General features: G+C 46.8%; 1 protein-coding gene across 8 annotated transcripts in view; it reads right to left on the bottom strand.

Annotated features, from left to right (window-relative positions):
• Nucleotides 1-826: 826 nt before the first annotated feature.
• alpha-Man-IIb (alpha-Mannosidase class II b) overlaps nucleotides 827-23,042 on the bottom strand; it is a 166,076-nt gene continuing 143,860 nt past the window's right edge. For all 8 annotated transcript variants that reach the window (XM_025302985.1, XM_025302986.1, XM_025302991.1 and 5 more), the window contains 2 exons: nucleotides 8,703-9,171; nucleotides 827-8,334 (listed from right to left, as the gene is read on the bottom strand). In XM_025302985.1, coding sequence (XP_025158770.1) covers nucleotides 6,192-8,334; nucleotides 8,703-9,171 — 2,612 coding nt within the window. In that variant the 3' untranslated portion in view covers nucleotides 827-6,191. The remainder of the gene's footprint in view (nucleotides 8,335-8,702; nucleotides 9,172-23,042) is intronic.

Below are 23,042 nucleotides of genomic sequence, written 5' to 3'. Positions count from 1 at the left end.
GCCGGCGCCGGCGGTGCCGTCGCCGAAGGCTCCGCGTTCGAAGCGGATATTTTATCAATCGCGTTAAGCCACTTCTTCTTCCCCTCCTCCCTCTCGGGCTTTCTTCAAACGAACGACTCAAGCCGAGTCCGACTCGTTCGCGACTGCTAAGAATCAAGTGAATTCCTGGCGGTTCATCGTGGCGGCGCGTCTTCGTCCGGCTTCGGACAGCTCGGATGTTGAAACGCGCGTGTTTGTATCTGAGAAGAAGAAAGAAACGCGTTGCCATGGAAAATATCGGCGCGTCAGGGAAGATCTCTGCGACGCTCTCCTCCGGGTCCAAGTCCTCTTTACGATTTCACGATAAGTATCTAGGCCTCTTTATACTGAATCGGCGATATACCGTCGCGCTCTCGGGGGGGGGGGGGGCGGCTTAAGTGTCCCGTCGAGGGTGGAAAATGCAAATTAGTCCGTTGTCGCGGTGCGGGCTCGCTCCTCCTCGCAATTTTCTTGATTCCGCGCGTTTGCGGCGCCGACTTATCGCGGATTCAATTATACGGTCAGCGGGCGATATCGGGGCGCAAGCCGGGGCGTTTATCGTCGGCGCGAGGGGTACGGATATGCCCGCCGTTAACGAGAATTATGTCTCGAGGAACGTTATCGACTAACGTTCAGCGCGGACGCGTTTCTCCCTCGAATTACACTCGAAGGATCTCCTCTTGCTGCTCCTCCTTCTCCTCCTCCTCGTCCTCGTCTCTTGCTCGTCGTCGTCGTCGCGTCGGCTGAAAAAAAGGTGTACACACGGCAGTGGTCTACGTGTCTCGTCACATGAACAACACAACGCGGCTGATCAAAAAATACGTCACTTACTATTTTTATTTAATAAATATAATATTACATCGTAACGCGTAAGGAATATCGTACGTAATCGTCGCGATTCGCTGGTCCGCGCTCGCGCGATCCCAAACGAGCTTCGCTTCGCGAATCGTCCGAGCGACGGCGAACATGTGTATATATATATATAATTTTATTTTTTAATACATATATATATTTATATAGAATTCCTCTCTTCTAACGACAGCACAAAACATATAGTATGTTACAATATCGTTACAAGGACAGTCATTGTGTCCCGAGCGGGTCTTTTCGCCGCGCGTTTTCGGGCGTTGCTGCGTTCTCTCGTTGAAAAATCCAGGCGCTAGGAAATCTCGCCTGCGGGATTCTCGGCGGTGCTCGTGAACGGAGCTACAACATTATGCGCGACGCGGAGAATGTACAAACAACAATTCGCGTGTCGCCGGGCGCGAAAAAAGCTGCGCGTCGTCCTCTCCCTCCGTCGAGATCCCGCCGCATCGAGGTCTCTCTTTTGATTCGTTACGTTTAACTCTTAAACGTGGCGGACGACTGGATATGTATCGAGGGCAGTGCTGTGTGTCGTTAGCATGTGTGTGTGTGTGTGTGTGGGAATTTGTAGGTAAGTATTATAAGACAATATAAAAAGCCAATACAAAACGCTCAAATAGGCTTGTAGCGCGCCGATTTACGAGGCAGGAAACGAGCGGAAAAAGGAGACAGGACAAATTTGAACTATTTGCGATTAACGGCCGATTGCGCAACGCGCAAGCGGTTACATCACACCGGCGAGCTAACGAACGGATGAGTGGCGATTTATTTTTACAAACGCTCGCGCACACGTTTCATCGAAGGTCAAGCCTGACAGTGTGTGTATGTGTGTGTGTGTGTGTGCGCGCGATTAAAAATGACAAGAGCACATCTTCACGGAAAAGAACGACTTATCACACTTTAGCTGCGCATTACCCTTTACGATCTATCGGTTTAACGATCTCATCGACGATCCCCCTATTTACACGACGTCGTTAAGCCCGTGAATGCTCGTTCGCGCCGCGGACCGTGAAATTTATCGGAACCGTGAGTTTATCGAAAAAATTTTAATAACCGATGCTTACGAAGCTTAATTACGACGGCGCCGAGTCGCGTCAGCGAGTGACGGCTCTCGTCGCCTTTAATTTTTCAACTTTCCGACCGGAGACTGCTCACGGCTGATATCAAGTCCTCAATTAAAGCGACATGCGTTTCGAGCTCGCCGAGAGACAATCTGTGTATTTTCTGACACAGAAAATAGAGAGGACTCGCGACCGACTGGGGGCGACTTGTCGTTGGAAAAAAAGAACAAGAAAGAAAAAACAGAGAGAAAAAGAGGGAAAAGCGAACAGAGACAGGCAGACTTTCCCCGGGAGAGATGCGGGGATGAAACAAAGTAATTTATCCTGTAATTTAATTGTGCCCGAAATTCACGCGAAAACATTGCACGTAAAATATTACACGCGAAATACAAAGTCACGTGATCTAATCACTAAGCAAGCGCAGTCGCCGGGAAACCGTTGATTTTCCGACGGTGTCGTTCATGAACACCCCGGGTCTCCACCCCAAAGAGAGAGAAATTCGCGCGAATGTGAATTTAGTTTACCCTTTCCCCGCGAGCGAGGACACCGCGCGTATCTTTTCCCGGTCGTGATGATTTTATCAGCGCGCCAAAAGCCGCGCGTTTTCGCCCTTTTTCTTTTCCTCCTCTCTTCGTCCGCGTGAAAACTGCGAGCGGGTTTTACGCGGCGTTCTCCCCCTCGTCGTTTGTTCGTTTCGCGCCGTAGGGCGAGAGAAAGAGATAGCGAAAGAAAGACGCGACCGTCCGTCCGCGCGGTAGCGCGCTGCACGACTTTCCGTTAATTAATCTAATATGTACAAGTAGGACCGTCACGCGGAACACACTTCGGTATTCACGATGGAGGCTGGAAGAACGCTGGGGACGTCGCGCTGCCGGCGATGTGTCGTCTCGGTGTGTTTCTTCGTGTGTCACCTCTCGTCAGCTCTCGCGATCGCGACATGTTGGAGGAGGACACGCTGGAAGCGTGACACTCCGACGCGCCGTTCGCACGACATTTTCGAACGCGAGACGCGCATTTTTTCGCCAACGGAAATCAGATTATTGTGCGATCCTCGATATCCGATAATTGATGTTCGCGTGAATTGAGAGAGAGAGAGAGGGGGGGGGAGAGAGGAAGAGAGCTCATCTCGTCACACGATAGTAGGTTTCTCCCTCCTCTCTTGCAGTATTTTATTATTTACAAGCGCCTCGCAGTACAAATTACCTTCGTTCGTATCGCTCCGGTCCGGGATTCGCTCCTCTCGCGTTAGCTTTGAGAGACACCCTCGTCGTCCGTCGCCGCATATTCGTTACACTTTCGGATATCGCGCACGCGACACGTCAAGGGAATATTCCTGTATCATCGTGTCCCTCCATCGCCCAGAAAGAAGAAGCGCGAGCCCGCTCCTCAAACGATCCGCATAGATCCCCTTGCGAATTATCCCCGCTGTCGAAATTCGCGGGGAGAGAGAGAGAGAGAGAGAGAGAGAGGGGGGGGGAGGAAGGCGGGAGGGAGGGAGGGAGGGCCGATAGCAAAATATCTGATGTACGAAAATAGATGTGTAAGACTTTTTCTTTACATCGTTTCGCTATCACAAGGATTATCTACGATGCAACGGTTATCTAAGTCGCGGTTATCTCGCGCGTTACGATTTGATATGTACAATATAATATATACACATGTATTTATACGCGTATAATAAAAAGAGTCGTCTGTCGTTATCTGTCCGTCAGTCTGTCTCTCCCTTCTCTCTCTCTCTCTCTCTCTCTCTCTTATTTTCTCTCTCCCTCTCTGTGTGTTATATCTACAAATAAATAGAATTGACAAACGTGGTCACGCAAGGTCGTTGAAGTGGTAAACGTATGGAATAGATTTATAGATGGAAGGAAGGATTAAAGTACAAGTAAGCAAGCGCACGAATATACGAGGGCAGTCTGAAAAGTTCTCGGCCTAACAATGAAAGAAGATTCTTTTTTGCCGTGATATATGTTTTATTTTTCAATATAATCTCCTGAAACTTCAATACATTTATTCCAACGTCTTTCCAATAATTCAATACCATCATTAAAGTGTGATTCCGGAAGGTTCTTTTCGCTGTGGTCGTGTTCGCTGTAGTGATGAATTCAAGTTTCATCAACAGTTATGAGATCCATTTTATTTTGCTTAAAACGATAAAAATGTGCCAGACACGCTTGAGAAATACGCATTCGAATGCGTTTTTGGTCAATTGTTAGCAAATGCGACACTCATCTTGCACTCATCTTTCTCAACTGGTGCTACTACTCGAATGACTTGACAGATCGAATAAAATTTTACATGGGTTTATATCAGAGATGCCACTTTCCAATACAATTATAATTTGACAGTATCTAATGCCATGTATGTGTCAGGTCGAGAACTTTTCAGACTGCCTACGTACATATATGCATATATGCATCTATGTGTAAATACATACATACATATATAGTCACGCTGCATATTAGCTATTAGGTCTCCGTCCGGTTCGGGACGCGAAAAAGCGGGATAAATCATTAACGAAGAAACATTTGGACATGCTCAGCGATTTCGATGGGTTTTGGATCAGCTCGAAATATATATATATATATATATATATATATGACACGAATTTTCCCGAATACGTTTTTTCGCATATTTAGGGATCGAAACAATCCCTCGAAGGTAATCCGATAAATTGATTGGGAGCGAACATATTCAAAAGCGTGTGAGCTGTATGACAAAATGTTGCAGGCACAGGTTCGATGACGTTAAATGTGCTTTATGAATTTGCAATTTTCAAGAACATATGAACGTTGGGAATACACGTCGAGAACTCGAATATACAATTATATTTTCGAAAAAAAAAACACAGTTCTCGAAAAAGAGGACCGACGAATATACCATAAAACTTCTGTCCGAAATATTCCCTCCGCTATACGGCTTCAAAGATATTCGCCCAAAATCAATCGAGCCGAATTTTCCTCGAGGGGATTCGCCCAATCTCCGAACGTGCGAAACAGCAAATCCATAAAAAAATGTACGTTTCTTATGCCTCGTTGCTCCGAAGCGCAGAGAAATCGGTGATGCATCCCCGTGGATGTTTCCTAACAAGTGTATTCCATATATTTACATGTGTCTTTCTCCCCTCTTCACCTCTCCCCTAGCAACTCGCTCTTCGAGATACTTTCCGTGCCCGTCTTCATTAATTCAAACGCAAAGACACACCGTAACAGGAGCGTAATATGTACAGTGGTGCGCGCAAAGTCGGACGTTCGTCGTCTTCGTCAACTGCGTCGCGCCGATCCAAGTATTTACACCCGACCACCCCCCCCCTTCCTCCGTCGACTCGTAAAACTTTCTCGCGGAACGTTAATCGCGACGCGACGCGAAATCCCCCGTCCGAGAGCGAAATTCGGCTGTAAACCAACTCCCCGACGTGGTATCAGCGCGAAAAGTTGCCGAGTCAATTTGTCCGCTCGATAACTCGCGCGAGACTCGCGCGAGTCAGTCGCGCGGACGAAAAATTTACAAACACTCAAGTCGTCATATAAAACTCCCGCACTTCCGGTCTATTGTCTATGAAAAATAGAAGCGTTCAGTGAGTAAGAGAAACACTACCTGGAAACTGGGGCGGCAGAGGGGGGGGAGGGGGAATGAAGCGCACGTGGAGTCGATCGCTAGGCCCAATATGACGCACCGTCGTGATCGGGATCGTGAGAAATCCCCCCCCGGTGGGAGGCAGGGCGCGGGGGAAACTCCTTCTCTATGTACAACTGTATAATTGAACATTGATGAAAAATTTGTAAAGCTCTTTCTAGCACGAAAGAATCCGTCGCAATCGACCCCGGCCGGAGGAGTCAATTATTTCACATCTTAATTGTCCCGAGGAGATTAATCGTCAGCCGTCAATTAATTACAATCTCCTTCTTCCCTCCCTCCTCTCTGTCTCTCTCTCTCTCTGTCTCTCTCTCTCTGTCTCTCTCTCTCCCCCTCACTCACTCTCTCGGCCGCCATCTCCCTTGCTCTCGTCCCACGCGTTCCGTTTCGCGAGAGATGCCGCGATCAGCGCGCTGACACGCGCGTGTCCGCTGCATATCGAGTCCTCTACCGTCGCGAAGCGTGCGCGCGGGTTACCGCGAAGAGTTCACAGAGGTAGTATACTTAGTACGATCATATCGGCAGTGTCGTTCGGAAGGGGCGAACACTCTCGAGGCTTCCGTTAACCGTTCATCGGACGCGGCAAGGCAGGCCGGCCGTGCGACGGCTTCATGATCATTGCACGAAGTTGACATTGTACGTCTCGACCTGCATCGGCTGCAGGCCGACCTCCTGAAGGCCGTCCTTGAGCCGGGCTCCTGGCCGCGTGCCGGTCAACGACGTCTTCGTGACGTTGACGTTGTCGAGCTTGTAGAAGGCGGTGCCTGGAGACAGTCGACTCGTGAGCGGGCAATGCTTGAGCACCGTGTCGATGCCGACGGAGCAGCTGTAGCCTTGCCGATGCAGCACCATGAGAGCGCTGTTGACCGGGAAGTGCGGCAGCTTCTGGTCGTGATTGGTGCGCAGGTTGAGCAGGTGCAGGTCGCAGGGGAAGCTCTGGCTCAGCAGCCGTACCTCGGGCGCCATGGTGACTTCTTGCTCGCTGCCGTCCACCACAAAGATGTTGACCGGGTAGTTGAGCGCGTTGCTCAGGTGGTTGGCGAAGAGCGACGGCTTCGAATAGGCGTCCTTGTCGCCGCTGATGTCTTCGAGCAGCAGCCAATGCTTGATGACGGTCCTGCGGTTGTCCAGCAGACCTTCGCCCATTCCCCTGGAGTCGTCGTACAGGGTCCTCCTGTCCAGCATTACCTCCAGCCAGCCGGGTTGGTAGCTGGCCGCGCCTTGGCAGTGGTTGACCAGTAGTGTCAGCCGGTGACTGTTGTCCTCGATGTAAGCCATGGTCGTGATGGGGAAGTAATTTCCCTCGATGCCGATCCGCTCGATCTTGGAGCGCCTGATCATCTGGTGGCCATTGAGGTCAGTGTAGAACTCTGGTGGGTCGCCGTTGGAGATGTCGGTCTGCAGGCGCATAAACATCTCGGTCTCGCGGTTCTTCGGCGGTGTTTCGAAGTCCACGATGTTGCGCAGGTAGATGGCCTCGCCGAGACCGCCTTCGTGATGGTAGATCGCCACGTGGTGCGTCAGCAGCTTGCCGTACTCGACGGTGAGGCGGGAGCTGAGGCTACCGCTGACGATGTAGATCTTCTGGTGCGGCGTGTACACCTCCAGCACGTCCTTGTCGGTGTCCCGCAGATTCGGGTCCGGCATGAAGAGATAAGCGCCGCTGTGGAACTGCGCGGACGGGTACGCGGCGAACTGCACCGCGCACTGCATGATCTTGCCGGTGGACTTCTTGGTGACGCGCTTGAGGAAGCCGGTCTGCCCGTCGAACAGCAGCTTCATCCGCTGGTTCTCCAGCTGCACGTCGCCCACCTGCATCGACTTGATGGGAAAGACGTTGTCCTTGCCGCAACGGCCGCAGTACACCGTCGAGATGGCCTCCATCGGCACCTTGTCGATCTGCTGCAGGTGGTACGTGGTGATCGACAGGGGCTTGAGCTCCGCCACGAAGAGCAGCACGTAAACGTCGTGGGTGATGCTCGTGGCGTTCATCACCGGCGCGATCTGGTAAGGAATGGGGTTCCTCTGGGGGTCCAGAACTCTGATCTTGTAGGAGGTGATCTTGAGACTGATCACCTCTTGCCTGGGCTGCGCCAGCGGATTGAACAGGACGATCTTTCGCGTCTCGTGGCCGTTGACTCCGATCGGTATCTTCTTCGGCAGCTTTTCGTAGCTGTCTCGGTCAGATTCGGCCAACACGTAGACGGAATTCGACTTGGTCGTGGTCGCCGCCAGCGACTGTATGGCGAAGCTCTGTAGACTCGTCGTGTCTGAGATGGACTCGAAGAGCTTCAGGGCGTAGTCCTTCATGACGAAGGACTTGGAGGTGCCGGTGATCGCGTCGTGATGCTGAAAGAGGCCGAGGTTACGCCTCGCTTTCACCAGCTTCTCGAAGTACGTCTCATAGAGCTTGATGTCCTTTCCAGATTGTTTGGCGAGGTTCAGCGCGATCGTGTAGAGAATCTCGGCAGACCTGAGATTCGCCTCGAGCTCGCGGTCCAGGATCTTCATGTAGGGCCTGGTAGTGAAGTAGCCGCTCCAATACGCCGGCCTGCCCTCGCTGAAGATGTCGGAGTAGACGAAGAAGTCGCCCGTCAGCGACGGGAACTTCTCCACGCGCTTTTGTATCTCGCGAAAGTAGTCTTTGGGCGTGCCGAACACCACCTCGGCGTTGTACTCGTCCTTGCGGCTGTTTATGTAGTCCATCAGGATTTTATAGTTGGTGTACTGTTGATCCCACTCGATCGCGTGGTCGTACCTAAAACAGTCATCGCGGTCTCGTTCCGTCGGTAGAACCCTGCAGTTGCGGTGTCGCGCAAAAATAAAGTTATAAAAGCAAACCCGAGAGGGAGAAAGAGGGAGGGAAAGAGGGAAAGGTGAAAAATAAAAGCAGCGTAAAGAAATAAAGACTAAAAAATACCGTCGCGTGTAAGCGCGAGTGAGAGAAAGTCGCGACGCGCGGAACGGGAAACTTCCGATAAAGAATGGAAGAAATGCCGGAGGATTCCGCGCTCGGAGGTGCCGAGACAGCAAGGACCGAAGTGCAAGCAATAAATAAGAATCCTAAAATACCGGGGGAAATTCTCTCTCGGGTGTCCGCCCGGCGGAGGTGCGCATTATACGAACCTGAAGTCGTCGCCGAGGGGCATCAGCACGACATTGTGAGTGAACAAGGAGCCGGTTCTCGCGTACTGCTCCAACAGCAGCTCGGCCATCTGCTTCACGTTGTTGGGCGTGATCTCGACCGCCCGCACGGAGTACTCCGTGTACTCGCCGCGTATCTTCCGGAAGTCGAAGTTGAGGCACACGTGCGGGTGCGGGCCGCACGAGTGCTTGATGTTGTAGATGTCGAAGGGCTGGTTGTGGGTGAGCATGTCGGCGGCGCCGGTGCGGTCCCACGGCTGCCGCCACACGAAGTCGCCGTACTGCTTCTTGGCGAACCACTGTTTCCACGCGTAGTGTATCCTCTGGATCACCGTGCCGGACGCGCCGGACGCCTTGAGGAAGTAGGGTATAGTGCCGCCGTGGCCGAACGGGTCGACCGACCAGCCCGACTCGGGGATCACGTCGAGATTCGTCTTCAGCCACTGGTGACCTGGAGTTGCGAAACAGACGCAATTATCTTATCACCGCGGACGGAACCTTTCACCTTTAGGATACTATGTGGATATACGAGTAAGTGTGAGCGTTTATCGAAGCTTGTTTGCTTTCGAGACAAGCAACGATTGTCAACTGTTGCGACGAGCGCTTTTGTACTTTTGTATTTTGTTCCTCCGCGTATTTTGGCGACGGTATGTTATTACGTTATATTTAATATAATAAATGGGACTTCGTCTCATGGAACTTGGATCACGCGGATGTGGTCAGAGCCTAACGCTAGTTACTCGCTAGTTAGATTCGATTTCCGGAAGACAATGTGCGGCAGACTGTCAGTCAGCATAAATATTTTCCCGGATGTAAAAGTTCAGCAGCTTATACATAGTCGAAACTCTCCGCTTGTACTTGGGAAAATCTCCACAGAACATTCCTGTGCTTTTACAATTTAGTTTGGAAGTTTAAGAAGATAAGACGGGAAATTTGCAGAACGACTTCCGTATACGCGTGGCTAATTTTACCGCTAAAGATGATGAAACATAAAGATGAAACGGAGCAGGAGATTAGTTTTATTATTAGATTATTTTTCCAGTCGACATTGAAATCTTTCTCCACTGATGACACAAATTTTAATTACAGATTTTGGACCCGTGGCATTCCCTCTGGACTGCTCCCAGCGCTCTGTAGACTCAAGAGCAAAGGATCACTTCCTATCAGCAGTGTCGATCGCGATTTTTATAGTAGATGCGAGGTAATGTGTATTGTTAAAATTTGTAATTACAAACGGCATTATTGCTATGTACAATGAACATTAGATGCTCGTAAAACATTTATAACTCCACCGCACATTTGTTTCTATGGTGGATGTCACATCTAATGGTCATTCATATTCTATCTTCTATGTAAGTCTGTGTAAAATTTATTATGGATGTTTCGTAAAAATTCATTATGTATATATAATATGTAGCTTTTATAGATATTATTCAAAACTATTATTAATATGAAATATATCTTAATTGGAAATCTAACGAATTATATTTAGGAATGTAATAATTCGATATATTTCCAATCAATGCATATTTTATTTCAACTAATAATTTAATTATTATATATTTTATCTTATTATATATTACATCATATATTATTTTATATTCTATTGTAATATATATATATATTATATAAATATTGTAAATATTGTAACAATTATAAGAATATTGTATAAACATTGTAAAAAATTATGTTGTATATTTATACGAAAAAATAAAAATTGTTCAAATATTCCCTCGTATTTCATTAAAACTTATTTAGACATATTTTCCTAAAGACTTCCTCGCTCATTATATTCTCCTGACACAAATCTGCTAAACATTAGAATTTCTCATTTTACGGAAATTTCTCGATTTTGTATTAGGAGAATATAATGACCGAAGAGGTATACGAATCCTTGGCGGGAAATTAAAAACCTAAATTTTCTCAGTTTCTCGATTTTGTATTAGGAGAACATAATGAGCGAAGAGGTATCCGAAGTCTTGGCGGGAAATTAAAAATCTGAATTTTCTCAGTTTCTCGATTTTGTATTAGGAGAATATAATGATCGAAGTGGTATACGAATCCTTGGCGGGAAATTTAAAATTTTTAAATTTTCTCAGTTTCTCGATCTTGTATTAGGAGAATATAAAGATCGAAGAGGTATACGAATTCTTGGCGGGAAATTAAAAATCTAAATTTTCTCAGTTTCTCGATTTTATATTAGGATAATATAATGACCGAAGAGGTATCCGAAGTCTTGGCGGGAAATTAAAAATCTGAATTTTCTCAGTTTATCAATTTTGTATTAGGAGAACATAATGAGCGAAGAGGTATCCGAAGTCTTGGCGGGAAATTAAAAATCTAAATTTTCTCAGTTTCTCGATTTTGTATTAGGAGAACATAATGAGCGAAGAGGTATCCGAAGTCTTGGCGGGAAATTAAAAATCTGAATATTCTCAGTTTCTCGATTTTGTATTAGGATAATATAATGACCGAAGGGGTATACGAATCCTTGACGAGAAATTTAAAATCTTTAAGTTTTCTCAGATTCTTGATTTTGTATTAGGAGAATATAATGATCGAAGAGGTATACGAATCCTTGACGGGAAATTTAAAATGTTTTAATTTTCTCAGTTTCTCGTTTTTGTATTAGGAGAATATAATGATCGGAGAGGTATACGAATCCTTGGCGGGAAATTAAAATCTAAATTCTCTCAGTTTCTCGATTTTGTATTGGGATAATATAATGACCGAAGAGGTATACGAATCCTTGACGGGAAATTTAAAATCTTTAAATTTTCTCAGTTTCTCGATTTTGTATTAGGAGAATATAATGATCGAAAAGGTATACGAATCCTTGATGGGAAATTTAAAATCTTTAAGTTTTCTCAGGTTCTCGATTTTGTATTAGGAGAATATAATGATCGAAGAGGTATACGAATCCTTGGCGGGAAATTAAAAACTTTTAAATTTTCTCAGTTTCTCGATTTTGTATTAGGAGAATATAATGATCGGAGAGGTATACGAATCCTTGGCGGGAAATTAAAATCTAAATTTTCTCAGTTTCTCGATTTTGTATTGGGATAATATAATGACCGAAGAGGTATACGAATCCTTGACGGGGAATTTAAAATCTTCAAATTTTCTCAGTTTATCGATTTGGTATTAGGAGAATATAATGACCGAAGAGGTATACGAATCCTTGACGGGAAGTTAAAAATCTAAATTTTCTCAGTTTCTCGATTTTGTATTGGGATAATATAATGACCGAAGAGGTATACGAATCCTTGACGGGAAATTTAAAATCTTTAAATTTTCTCAGTTTCTCGATTTTGTATTAGGAGAATATAATGATCGGAGAGGTATACGAATCCTTGGCGGGAAATTAAAATCTAAATTTTCTCAGTTTCTCGATTTTGTATTGGGATAATATAATGACCGAAGAGGTATACGAATCCTTGACGGGAAATTTAAAATCTTTAAATTTTCTCAGTTTCTCGATTTTGTATTAGGAGAATATAATGATCGAAGAGGTATACGAATCCTTGGCGGGAAATTAAAAACTTTTAAATTTTCTCAGTTTCTCGATTTTGTATTAGGAGAATATAATGATCGGAGAGGTATACGAATCCTTGGCGGGAAATTAAAATCTAAATTTTCTCAGTTTCTCGATTTTGTATTGGGATAATATAATGACCGAAGAGGTATACGAATCCTTGACGGGAAATTTAAAATCTTTAAGTTTTCTCAGGTTCTCGATTTTGTATTAGGAGAATATAATGATCGAAGAGGTATACGAATCCTTGGCGAGAAATTAAAAACTTTTAAATTTTCTCAGTTTCTCGATTTTGTATTAGGAGAATATAATGATCGGAGAGGTATACGAATCCTTGGCGGGAAATTAAAATCTAAATTTTCTCAGTTTCTCGATTTTGTATTGGGATAATATAATGACCGAAGAGGTATACAAATCCTTGACGGGAAATTTAAAATCTTTAATTTTTCTCAGTTTCTCGATTTTGTATTAGGAGAATATAATGATCGAAAAGGTATACGAATCCTTGATGGGAAATTTAAAATCTTTAAGTTTTCTCAGGTTCTCGATTTTGTATTAGGAGAATATAATGATCGAAGAGGTATACGAATCCTTGACGGGAAATTTAAAATCTTTAAGTTTTCTCAGGTTCTCGATTTTGTATTAGGAGAATATAATGATCGGAGAGGTATACGAATCCTTGGCGGGAAATTTAAAATGTTTTAATTTTCTCAGTTTCTCGTTTTTGTATTAGGAGAATATAATGATCGGAGAGGTATACGAATCCTTGGCGGGAAATTAAAATCTAAATTCTCTCAGTTTCTCGATTTTGTATTGGGATAATATAATGACCGAAGAGGTATACGAATCCTTGACGGGAAATTTAAAATCTTTAAATTTTCTCAGTTTCTCGATTTTGTATTAGGAGAATATAATGATCGAAAAGGTATACGAATCCTTGATGGGAAATTTAAAATCTTTAAGTTTTCTCAGGTTCTCGATTTTGTATTAGGAGAATATAATGATCGAAGAGGTATACGAATCCTTGGCGGGAAATTAAAAACTTTTAAATTTTCTCAGTTTCTCGATTTTGTATTAGGAGAATATAATGATCGGAGAGGTATACGAATCCTTGGCGGGAAATTAAAATCTAAATTTTCTCAGTTTCTCGATTTTGTATTGGGATAATATAATGACCGAAGAGGTATACGAATCCTTGACGGGGAATTTAAAATCTTCAAATTTTCTCAGTTTATCGATTTGGTATTAGGAGAATATAATGACCGAAGAGGTATACGAATCCTTGACGGGAAGTTAAAAATCTAAATTTTCTCAGTTTCTCGATTTTGTATTGGGATAATATAATGACCGAAGAGGTATACGAATCCTTGACGGGAAATTTAAAATCTTTAAATTTTCTCAGTTTCTCGATTTTGTATTAGGAGAATATAATGATCGGAGAGGTATACGAATCCTTGGCGGGAAATTAAAATCTAAATTTTCTCAGTTTCTCGATTTTGTATTGGGATAATATAATGACCGAAGAGGTATACGAATCCTTGACGGGAAATTTAAAATCTTTAAATTTTCTCAGTTTCTCGATTTTGTATTAGGAGAATATAATGATCGAAGAGGTATACGAATCCTTGGCGGGAAATTAAAAACTTTTAAATTTTCTCAGTTTCTCGATTTTGTATTAGGAGAATATAATGATCGGAGAGGTATACGAATCCTTGGCGGGAAATTAAAATCTAAATTTTCTCAGTTTCTCGATTTTGTATTGGGATAATATAATGACCGAAGAGGTATACGAATCCTTGACGGGAAATTTAAAATCTTTAAATTTTCTCAGTTTCTCGATTTTGTATTAGGAGAATATAATGATCGAAGAGGTATACGAATCCTTGACGGGAAATTTAAAATCTTTAAGTTTTCTCAGGTTCTCGATTTTGTATTAGGAGAATATAATGATCGGAGAGGTATACGAATCCTTGGCGGGAAATTAAAATCTAAATTTTCTCAGTTTCTCGATTTTGTATTGGGATAATATAATGACCGAAGAGGTATACGAATCCTTGACGGGAAATTTAAAATCTTTAAATTTTCTCAGTTTCTCGATTTTGTATTAGGAGAATATAATGATCGAAGAGGTATATGAATCCTTGGCGGGAAATTAAAAACTTTTAAATTTTCTCAGTTTCTCGATTTTGTATTAGGAGAATATAATGATCGAAGAGGTATACGAATCCTTGACGGGAAATTTAAAATCTTTAAGTTTTCTCAGGTTCTCGATTTTGTATTAGGAGAATATAATGATCGGAGAGGTATACGAATCCTTGGCGGGAAATTAAAATCTAAATTTTCTCAGTTTCTCGATTTTGTATTGGGATAATATAATGACCGAAGAGGTATACGAATCCTTGACGGGAAATTTAAAATCTTTAAATTTTCTCAGTTTCTCGATTTTGTATTAGGAGAATATAATGATCGAAGAGGTATACGAATCCTTGACGGGAAATTTAAAATCTTTAAGTTTTCTCAGGTTCTCGATTTTGTATTAGGAGAATATAATGATCGAAGAGGTATATGAATCCTTGGCGGGAAATTAAAAACTTTTAAATTTTCTCAGTTTCTCGATTTTGCATTAGGAGAATATAATGGTCGAAGAGGTATACGAATCCTTGGCGGGAAATTAAAAATCTTTAAATTTTCTCAGTTTATCGATTCGGTATTAGGAGAATATAATGACCGAAGAAGTATACGAATCCTTGACGGGAAATTTAAAATCTTTAAATTTTCTCAGTTTCTCGATTTTGTATTAGGAGAATATAATGACCGAAGAGGTATACAAATCCTTGACGGGAAATTTAAAATCTTTAAATTTTCTCAGTTTATCGATTTGGTATTAGGAGAATATAATGACCGAAGAGGTATACGAATCCTTGACGGGAAGTTAAAAATCTAAATTTTCTCAGTTTCTCGATTTTGTATTGGGATAATATAATGACCGAAGAGGTATACGAATCCTTGACGGGAAATTTAAAATCTTTAAATTTTCTCAGTTTCTCGATTTTGTATTAGGAGAATATAATGATCGGAGAGGTATACGAATCCTTGGCGGGAAATTAAAATCTAAATTTTCTCAGTTTCTCGATTTTGTATTGGGATAATATAATGACCGAAGAGGTATACGAATCCTTGACGGGAAATTTAAAATCTTTAAATTTTCTCAGTTTCTCGATTTTGTATTAGGAGAATATAATGATCGAAGAGGTATACGAATCCTTGGCGGGAAATTAAAAACTTTTAAATTTTCTCAGTTTCTCGATTTTGTATTAGGAGAATATAATGATCGAAGAGGCATACGAATCCTTGACGGGATATTTAAAATCTTTAAGTTTTCTCAGATTCTCGATTTTGTATTAGGAGAATATAATCAGCGAAGAGGTATACGAATCCTTGACGGGAAATTTAAAATCTTTAAATTTTCTCAGTTTCTCGATTTTGTATTAGGATAATATAATGATCGAAGAGGTATACGACTCCTTGACGGAAAATTTGAAATCTTTAAATTTTCTCAGTTTCTCGATTTTGTATTAAGAGAATATAATCAGCGAAGAGGTATACGAACTCTTGGCGGGTAATTAAAAAATCTGCTATTTTCTTAGTTTCCCGATTTTGTATTAGGAAAATATAATGAATGAAGAAGTATACAAACTCTTGGCGGGAAATTTGAAAGTCTGCAAATTTTCTCAATTTTCCGATTTTTGCATTTTAGTATCAGGAGAATATAATGTGGAAGGAGGGAAGTTGTACGGAACTCAAGCAAGAAATTTGGAGAATTTTGAATGTTGGATATGAAGAATGCAGGATATAAGAAGTATAAATAAAAGTATAAATAGATGTATAAATAAAAGAAAACATTCAGTTTATATTTATTATTAAACATATTTTTATTCGTAATTATTTTTTAATACAATATATGTTACATGATAATACTATATGATATACTTTATAATACGGTGTTACAACGTAATATAATACGCAACAATGCAATGAATAATACAATATAATAAAGATACAAATATTAAACATTCACATATAAATAAATTGAAAGAAATTGGACGTAATCGTTGACGTCGAGGATTTTCTTCTTTTTGACGGCAGCTTCTATATTGCCGACACTTTTGGAGTTCGTCCTCCACTTCGCCGTCCCTTTAATATAGTCTCCGCGCTCGGTCGAAGCGCCTCCGGAGAGACGTCGCCGGCGCTCAGACGCGAAACGTTAAACGTCTCTCTCCGTCTGCTATTTCGGAGTCTTGCACAGCGTCCCTCGCGTCCCGTTGCACGACGGAGTTGCACAGTGCAAATTTTCGTCCGGCGAATTTCCAGCCCCATCCCCAGAAAGAGGGAGGGTTCGGTAACTCGGCTACGAGTTTAGCTACAGTTTATTCCCGTTTAATCCGCTAAAACCAATCTACAACTAAATTATGGACGCGTATCACAAAAGCCTCGCTCGCGTCTGGTCCGACTGGCCTGTTTCTCTTTTTTTCTTTTTTTTTATTCCTCCCTTTTGTACCGCGTGCATTAATTTACATCCGGAGGTGGGAGTCTTTTAAAGTTCACCCGGCCGATCCTGCACGCGCGCGATCAATTATTCATAATGCGAATTAATCCGCTGTTTCCGCGTCCTCGATATTTCGATTTTTCTGGCGACGGCGCGAACGCGAACGTTCGCCGAAAACACATTTCCGTCCGTTTTGCATGCGGACACGCACGCACACGGACGCACGTGTCCGGTAATCAAATAAACTAACAATTCAATCAAGTTAATTAACACAAGCGATACGTATTAACGACGGGGGGAGGGGGGCGGCGGCGGCGGCGGGGGGGGCACGGGGGAGGACGCCGGGTAAAAAACATTACGAAATATTATCGAGCTTAGCGAAGGTATCCGCGTCCGGTTTGTGTGATTCCGCGCGGATCGAGCGTTTTCATTCGATCGCGCGCGAAATTCACAGTCTCTGCAGTCCTTTTACCCCGCAGCCGGTGTTTTAATCGCAAACGCGACAAAAATGCATCTAATTAGCGAGACGACGCCACGGAAGTTGGCCGAGAGAGGCGGGGCACACGCGAGAGAGCCACGCGCTGTTTGTCCGCCGCGCCGGTTAATCATAAAAATAACGGCGCTAACGAACGGGAAGTGCCGGCGAAGTCGGCAGCGGCGGCGGCGGCGGCGAAGTAGTTAGCGAGACGGAGCCGAGCGGCGGCTGCTCCGTCGGGGCAAACGCGATTAAAGAGATACGCCATTAGCGGATGGGAAACATCGGACCTGTCGAAAAAGTTTGCGCGACGCCGCGGTTAGAAGAAGGAGGAGGAGGAGGAGGAGGAGCAAGAGGAGAATATCGTCGATCATGCTCGGCCAGGAGCAGACGACGTGGAAACTTGCGGGCGGCGGCGATGACGATGGCGGCGGCGGCGGCGGCGGCGGCGGCGGTGGCGGCATGGCGCGCGCGGCAACGAAGCCGCGAAATTAATCCCGCAGGAATGCGAGGAGAGAGAACGCGGCTTCGTAGGCTCACCGGGGATGGCTAATAGAATTAGCAGCCCGAAGTCGGCGCTAGTTAGACGATACATATATCCCGCTAAGTTCCATCTAAGCTGCGCGCAGCGTGCGGACCGTTATCGCGCTCGCTATCGGCATTACGTTATCGCGAGTCCGAGCGCAAGCGCGATTCGCGCCGCCGCCGCGGCGGCGGCGGAGGCGGAGGCGGAGGCGGCGCCGTTATAATCTCATAAATGATTCTCCCGCGGGCGGATGATATTTGCGCGGCACGCGAAGGATTAAGTCGGTAAATCAAATGGATTACACGTCGCTTACGTAAGTCCTCCACCTCGCCGCTCTCTTCCCCGCCGCCCCCCGCGCATTACACGCTTATACGCTTTATCGTATCTTATTTTGTTGATACTTGTCCCCGGCCGGGGGCCGGGATGTTCCGGCGACTGCGCCGCGTGTCACGCGAGGTTCCGTGTTTAAGTGAGAAAAAGGAACGGAATGGAGGGAACGGGGGGAGGAGGGAGCCGCGAGAGTTGACGAATAATCCCTGACATGTAATTTCTCGGAGATATTATTGTATGCCGCGTTAGTCGCTCGTTAGAACCCCTCCCGCCCCGCGGGAAGGAAGCGCACATACCTCCGTCGCCGTTCGACTCGCTCGACACGTTGCGCTGCTGTATAAAAAATAAATAGTGACACCGAAGACAGAGAACACCGCGTGATCGAGGTGGCGCGGGAATTAACGTTCGACTCGACTCGGACCTGACGCGAATATCTTGCGAGTCCGCCTAAAATCCGAATTCTCGGGCTCGTTCGCAGCTCGCTCGCAACCCGGAAATTGCATCAATTATTCGAGAAAGCCAGAGCCCGGCCGCAAATTGCGCGTTCGTCGTACTATCCCGACCGATGGGGCTCGCATTATTGCGGAGGGCCGGGAATGGAGAGCGCAAGAGAGACCGACGAAGAGAGAGAGAGAGAGAGAGAGAGAAAGTAGAGCGCGAGAGACAAGAGAGGGACAGGTGGAGGCATGGAGTAGATGACTGAGAGAAGAGAAAGAGAGAGAGAGAGAGAGAGAGAGAGAGAGAGCGGACGCGGATAGGAGCCAAGGTGAGAAAGAGGGACTAAAAAGGCGCCTAATGCAGGGAATAAACCATTAAACTGCACTCAGCTGGCGCCCGACTGATTATAACTCGTTAGAGCTGCACGACATGTGTGCATTAATGGAATTATCGCGCGAGTCGCAGTCGCAGCGCGTTGCAAGCCCCGAAAGATTGCGCGCCGGCTAATTGGAGAGGAGCGTGTCTCCGCGCGAGGACTCTTCGTGTTTTCGTTGTCGCGATCCGCGGAAGGGAGCAACGAGAATCAAGGGAGGAGGAGGAGGAGGAGGAGGGACAGGGCGCGGACATGCGCGAATATCCAACAAGAGAACAAGACACGAGATCCAGTCTCCGGTGATACGAATTCAGTTTCGAGTTTCCCTGCAAACTGCGGATTCGCCGCTGATGTCGTATCGAGGGTCGAGGTGGAGCGATATAAATTTCCGAGGGATAAGCGGCGACACGGCGCGTCGCGAGGTAAACATTTAAAACTCGCGCAAATGTATGTGTATCCGCGGTAGATTGGATTGAGCAATTCGTAGTGCATTTCGCCGTCATCGGGCGCGCGACGATGACACGTCGCGAGTTCCTGCGAACGAACGAACGAACGAACGAACGGCCAGCCGGGAGGAGCCGGGCGGGGAGCGGAAGTGCGCCGAAAACGGGTCGAGCTTTCGCAAAAGCTACGGTCACGTTCCGAGATTCTCGAAGATAGGACGTAGGAGCGAGCGAGAGAGAGAGAGAGCGCGGCACGTCGAGGAGATGCCGCGTGAGATATCGGGGAGAGCTGCTCCGAGTAAATCAACGTTCGAATCTTCCTCGGATGACTCCCTCTCTGCTCCCCCTCCCCCCGCGCGACTTTGATCCCCGCTCGCACGCTCGATCGCCCATCTTCGGTTATTAATAGCCCGATCGCGAGAGCGTGTCGCGATAAGAGGCGCCGTGAAATTTTTAATTCGACCGTCTCGCCTCGCCTCGCCTCGCCTCGCGAACGAAGAAAGATGGAGGCGAACGAGACTAGCTCTACCCATAACCGGCCGATAATGAGAGACATCGTATGCCACTTGTTGCTTTCGTTCGCTGTTCTAATCAGCGGAGCTACTCTCGTCGGTCGGTTCGTACGGTCCTTACATTTTCCCCGGTGGAGTTCGCCGGTGGAGACCGCTCGCTCGTTAATTGCCATTAATTAGCATCAACAAGCCGAAGTCGCAACCGGAATGCGCAGCTTCATGCCGACAGGCTAATTTCGCGATCGGGGATCCCACCGTGATGCGGTATCGAATGGCAGCAGCGCGGTAATAATTAAAGCTTTGCGCTTCGTCAGTCGCGTTGTTCTCCTCCCTCTCCCTCTCCCTCTCTCTCTCTTTCTCTCTCTGCTTCTACCGCTTCTCTGACGTGCCTCTTGAAAGTTTAGGAAAAACATTCGCCGTGCTTCCTGACATAGCGTCGGCTTCCTTCCCGTGTAGGAAGCGCTCTAACGAGAGGAAGGCGTTTCTCGCCGATTTCCATCACAACTTTGCATGTCGCGAGAATAAGAGGCAGATATCTCCGTTTGTTCGCGCGTTCAGGAGAATGCCGGGAGGATTCATTTATGTCGCCCGATGTGTTTCAGATTCTCCACAGCTGTCAATCCTTTCAACTCTCCTGAACCGTCACATACATATCTCGGAATAATGTCGCGGAATTACGAACTGCACGTTAGAAAACGACGGAGACGAAATTCGTCTGATATATTTTCGGACACACACACACACACACACACGCCTCACGGCGTTTCGAAATCAATTTCACCGAATTTCCCTCGAGGGCCAGTTCGGTCTCTCTTGAACGCGCGAGAAAGAATACATATACGCGGCGAGAAAAACATTCGCCTCCCGCCGCGGAATCTGACGGCTCTCAGCCGGCGAACGGTATTTACGGGCCACCCCGTGCATATCTCGGCGCCGCGCGGCCCGTTAATTGCGGCTAATTTCCACTGCCGGCACGTCGCCGGGCGAAACGACCGAGGGATATTCCGCGACGGCCCGGTAATGAACTCGTCTCGATGCGCTTCCGGTTATTATCGTTGGCCCCGCGCGCGTTGCAGGTGAGCCGGAGGGAATGGCTCTCTCTCTCTCTCTCTCTCTCTCTCTCTCTCTCTCTCCCTCTGCCGCGGTTATCTCGATCGCCGCGAATCCCGCCCGACGTCACAGAGTCGCGCCGGGCTCTGCCGCGTCGTTTTCGCGCCGGCGAGCCTCGAGCGGCTGAAACGTTTTCCGCCTCGCCGTGATCGCCGTCCGCTTTTCGCGGATTTCGGACGGGCGCGAGCAGGCAGCACGGAGATATACGGTAAATCTCGGGTGGGAGGAAGGCAACACAGTCGCGTGAGTTTCGCGAGAAGCAACCGGCGACACGGGATAATGCCGCTTTACCGTCCCCCAGCGATCTGATTTCGTTCGCGTCGATCAGCCTCGCCGATTGAATATTCAAGCCGGAGAGAGAACGGTGTTTTACGAATGCAGCGGCGTGCGAAGCGAATGCTGCATTCCTCAGCGTTCCTGTTCTTGCGCAAGTGCGACTTGCGGCGCCACTTGCGGCGGAGCGTTTTCCGCGGTATGTGTAACGAGGCGGAGAGGCGGGCGGGGGGAGGGGTGTGTGTGTGCGCGTTGAATAAATATTATATTTGTGGGGCACATAGACACACGCGCGCGCACACATATTATGGTAACGAGGGCCACGCGAAAAGTGCGCGAACGCGATATTCCGCTTGGAAACGCAACAGACAGGCGGATAATTAATTTGTCGTGTTTATGATTCATGGGGGCGGAGAGGGGGAGAGGGGAGCGGGCGATTTCCATCGCAAATTCCCCTCCATTATGATACGATCGCTCCATTGTCCTTACGTCGAATCAGGCTGGCCGGGGCGGTATATCAGCCGGCCATTGATCGAACAGGTGCGATCGGAATGAGATGCGCTCGCATTCGGGCTCGTAAATTATGCCGATCTGTTCAGCATGCGTGACATCCCGATTTGTTGTTGCGGGATGCAGTTGCGGCCGAATGCATAATTCCGCGCGGAGGCCCGTTCATAATATCGCGCGCCGCGGTGGTACCGTCGCGCCGCGTCGGCCGCGGTAAAAACGAGCGGAAAATCGATGCCGCGTTTTAACGGAGCACGGAGCAGCGTCCCCCGGATCGCAGAGCGAGCGCGCGCCTTCTCTTCCATCGGATCCGCCCGCGGCTTCCTCGATTCCTCGGGACGATTTCGTCTCTCGTCGCGAACACTCGCGATCTCCTCCTCGCCGTAGGAAAGAAGAACGGAATCCGAGCGCGGCGGATCTCGCCCCGCGTCGCGACGCGGCGCGCGAGATTGAATTTCGAGCGCTCGAGCGGGATTTTATGGGAATTTACGAAAGCGAATTTGCAAAAATTTACTGCAAAATGCAAGGATATACGCTATTACAGTCTGACCGGTTACCGGCTCGGTCATCGCACGATTATTAATCGCGCTTTGCGCTTATATTTCATTCCCTTCCGCACCCTCCCTCCCTCCCTCTCTCTCTCTCTCTCTCTCTCTCAAGTAATTACACCTAAATAGTCGGCCAGACGCGAGATCCGCTCTCCAAATCGTCCGAAGATCCCGTCGTTACGAATTCACCGGCTCGCTCTGGGACACCCGGTACGCCCCAAGTTCTCTCTCGAATTTCCGGGAGCATCGTGTTTCGGGCGCAAGTTCGCAATCGAATGCGTCGTCCGATCTCTCGCGGGATTGTCTCGTCTCCTCCTCTACCCTCCGGCTGATCCCTCCGCGAAACGTTCTCCGCAACTCCGAGAGACGCTCTTCTCCCTCTCTCTCTCTCTCTCTCTCTCTCTCTCCCTCCCTCCCTCCCTCTCTCTCTCTCTCTCTCTCTCTCTCTCTCTCTCTCTCTCGATCTCGAAATAAGACTTCCAGCGGCTCTCAGCGGCAATTTTCAAGCGAATACTTATGGCACGCCAAGTCCCACAGCAGCATCCACCTGCGCGCGCGCGCGCAGTGTGTGTAAACTTGTCTCTCCTGCGATCACGCTCGACGGCTCGATCGGATTTAATCAAGCGGAAGGAGAAGTGCAGCTTCGGGACGCCGGCGGACAGACGAGGAGCGGAGGAAGGAAGAAGCGCACTTTCCTCGGGGCGTA

This window comes from Harpegnathos saltator, unplaced genomic scaffold (genome assembly GCF_003227715.2).
Source record: "Harpegnathos saltator strain DR-91 unplaced genomic scaffold, Hsal_v8.6 scaffold522, whole genome shotgun sequence".
NCBI classification, from domain to species: domain Eukaryota; kingdom Metazoa; phylum Arthropoda; class Insecta; order Hymenoptera; family Formicidae; genus Harpegnathos; species Harpegnathos saltator.
The sequence above is the reverse complement of the archived record's forward strand: the minus strand, read 5'-3'. Positions and strand labels throughout refer to the sequence as shown.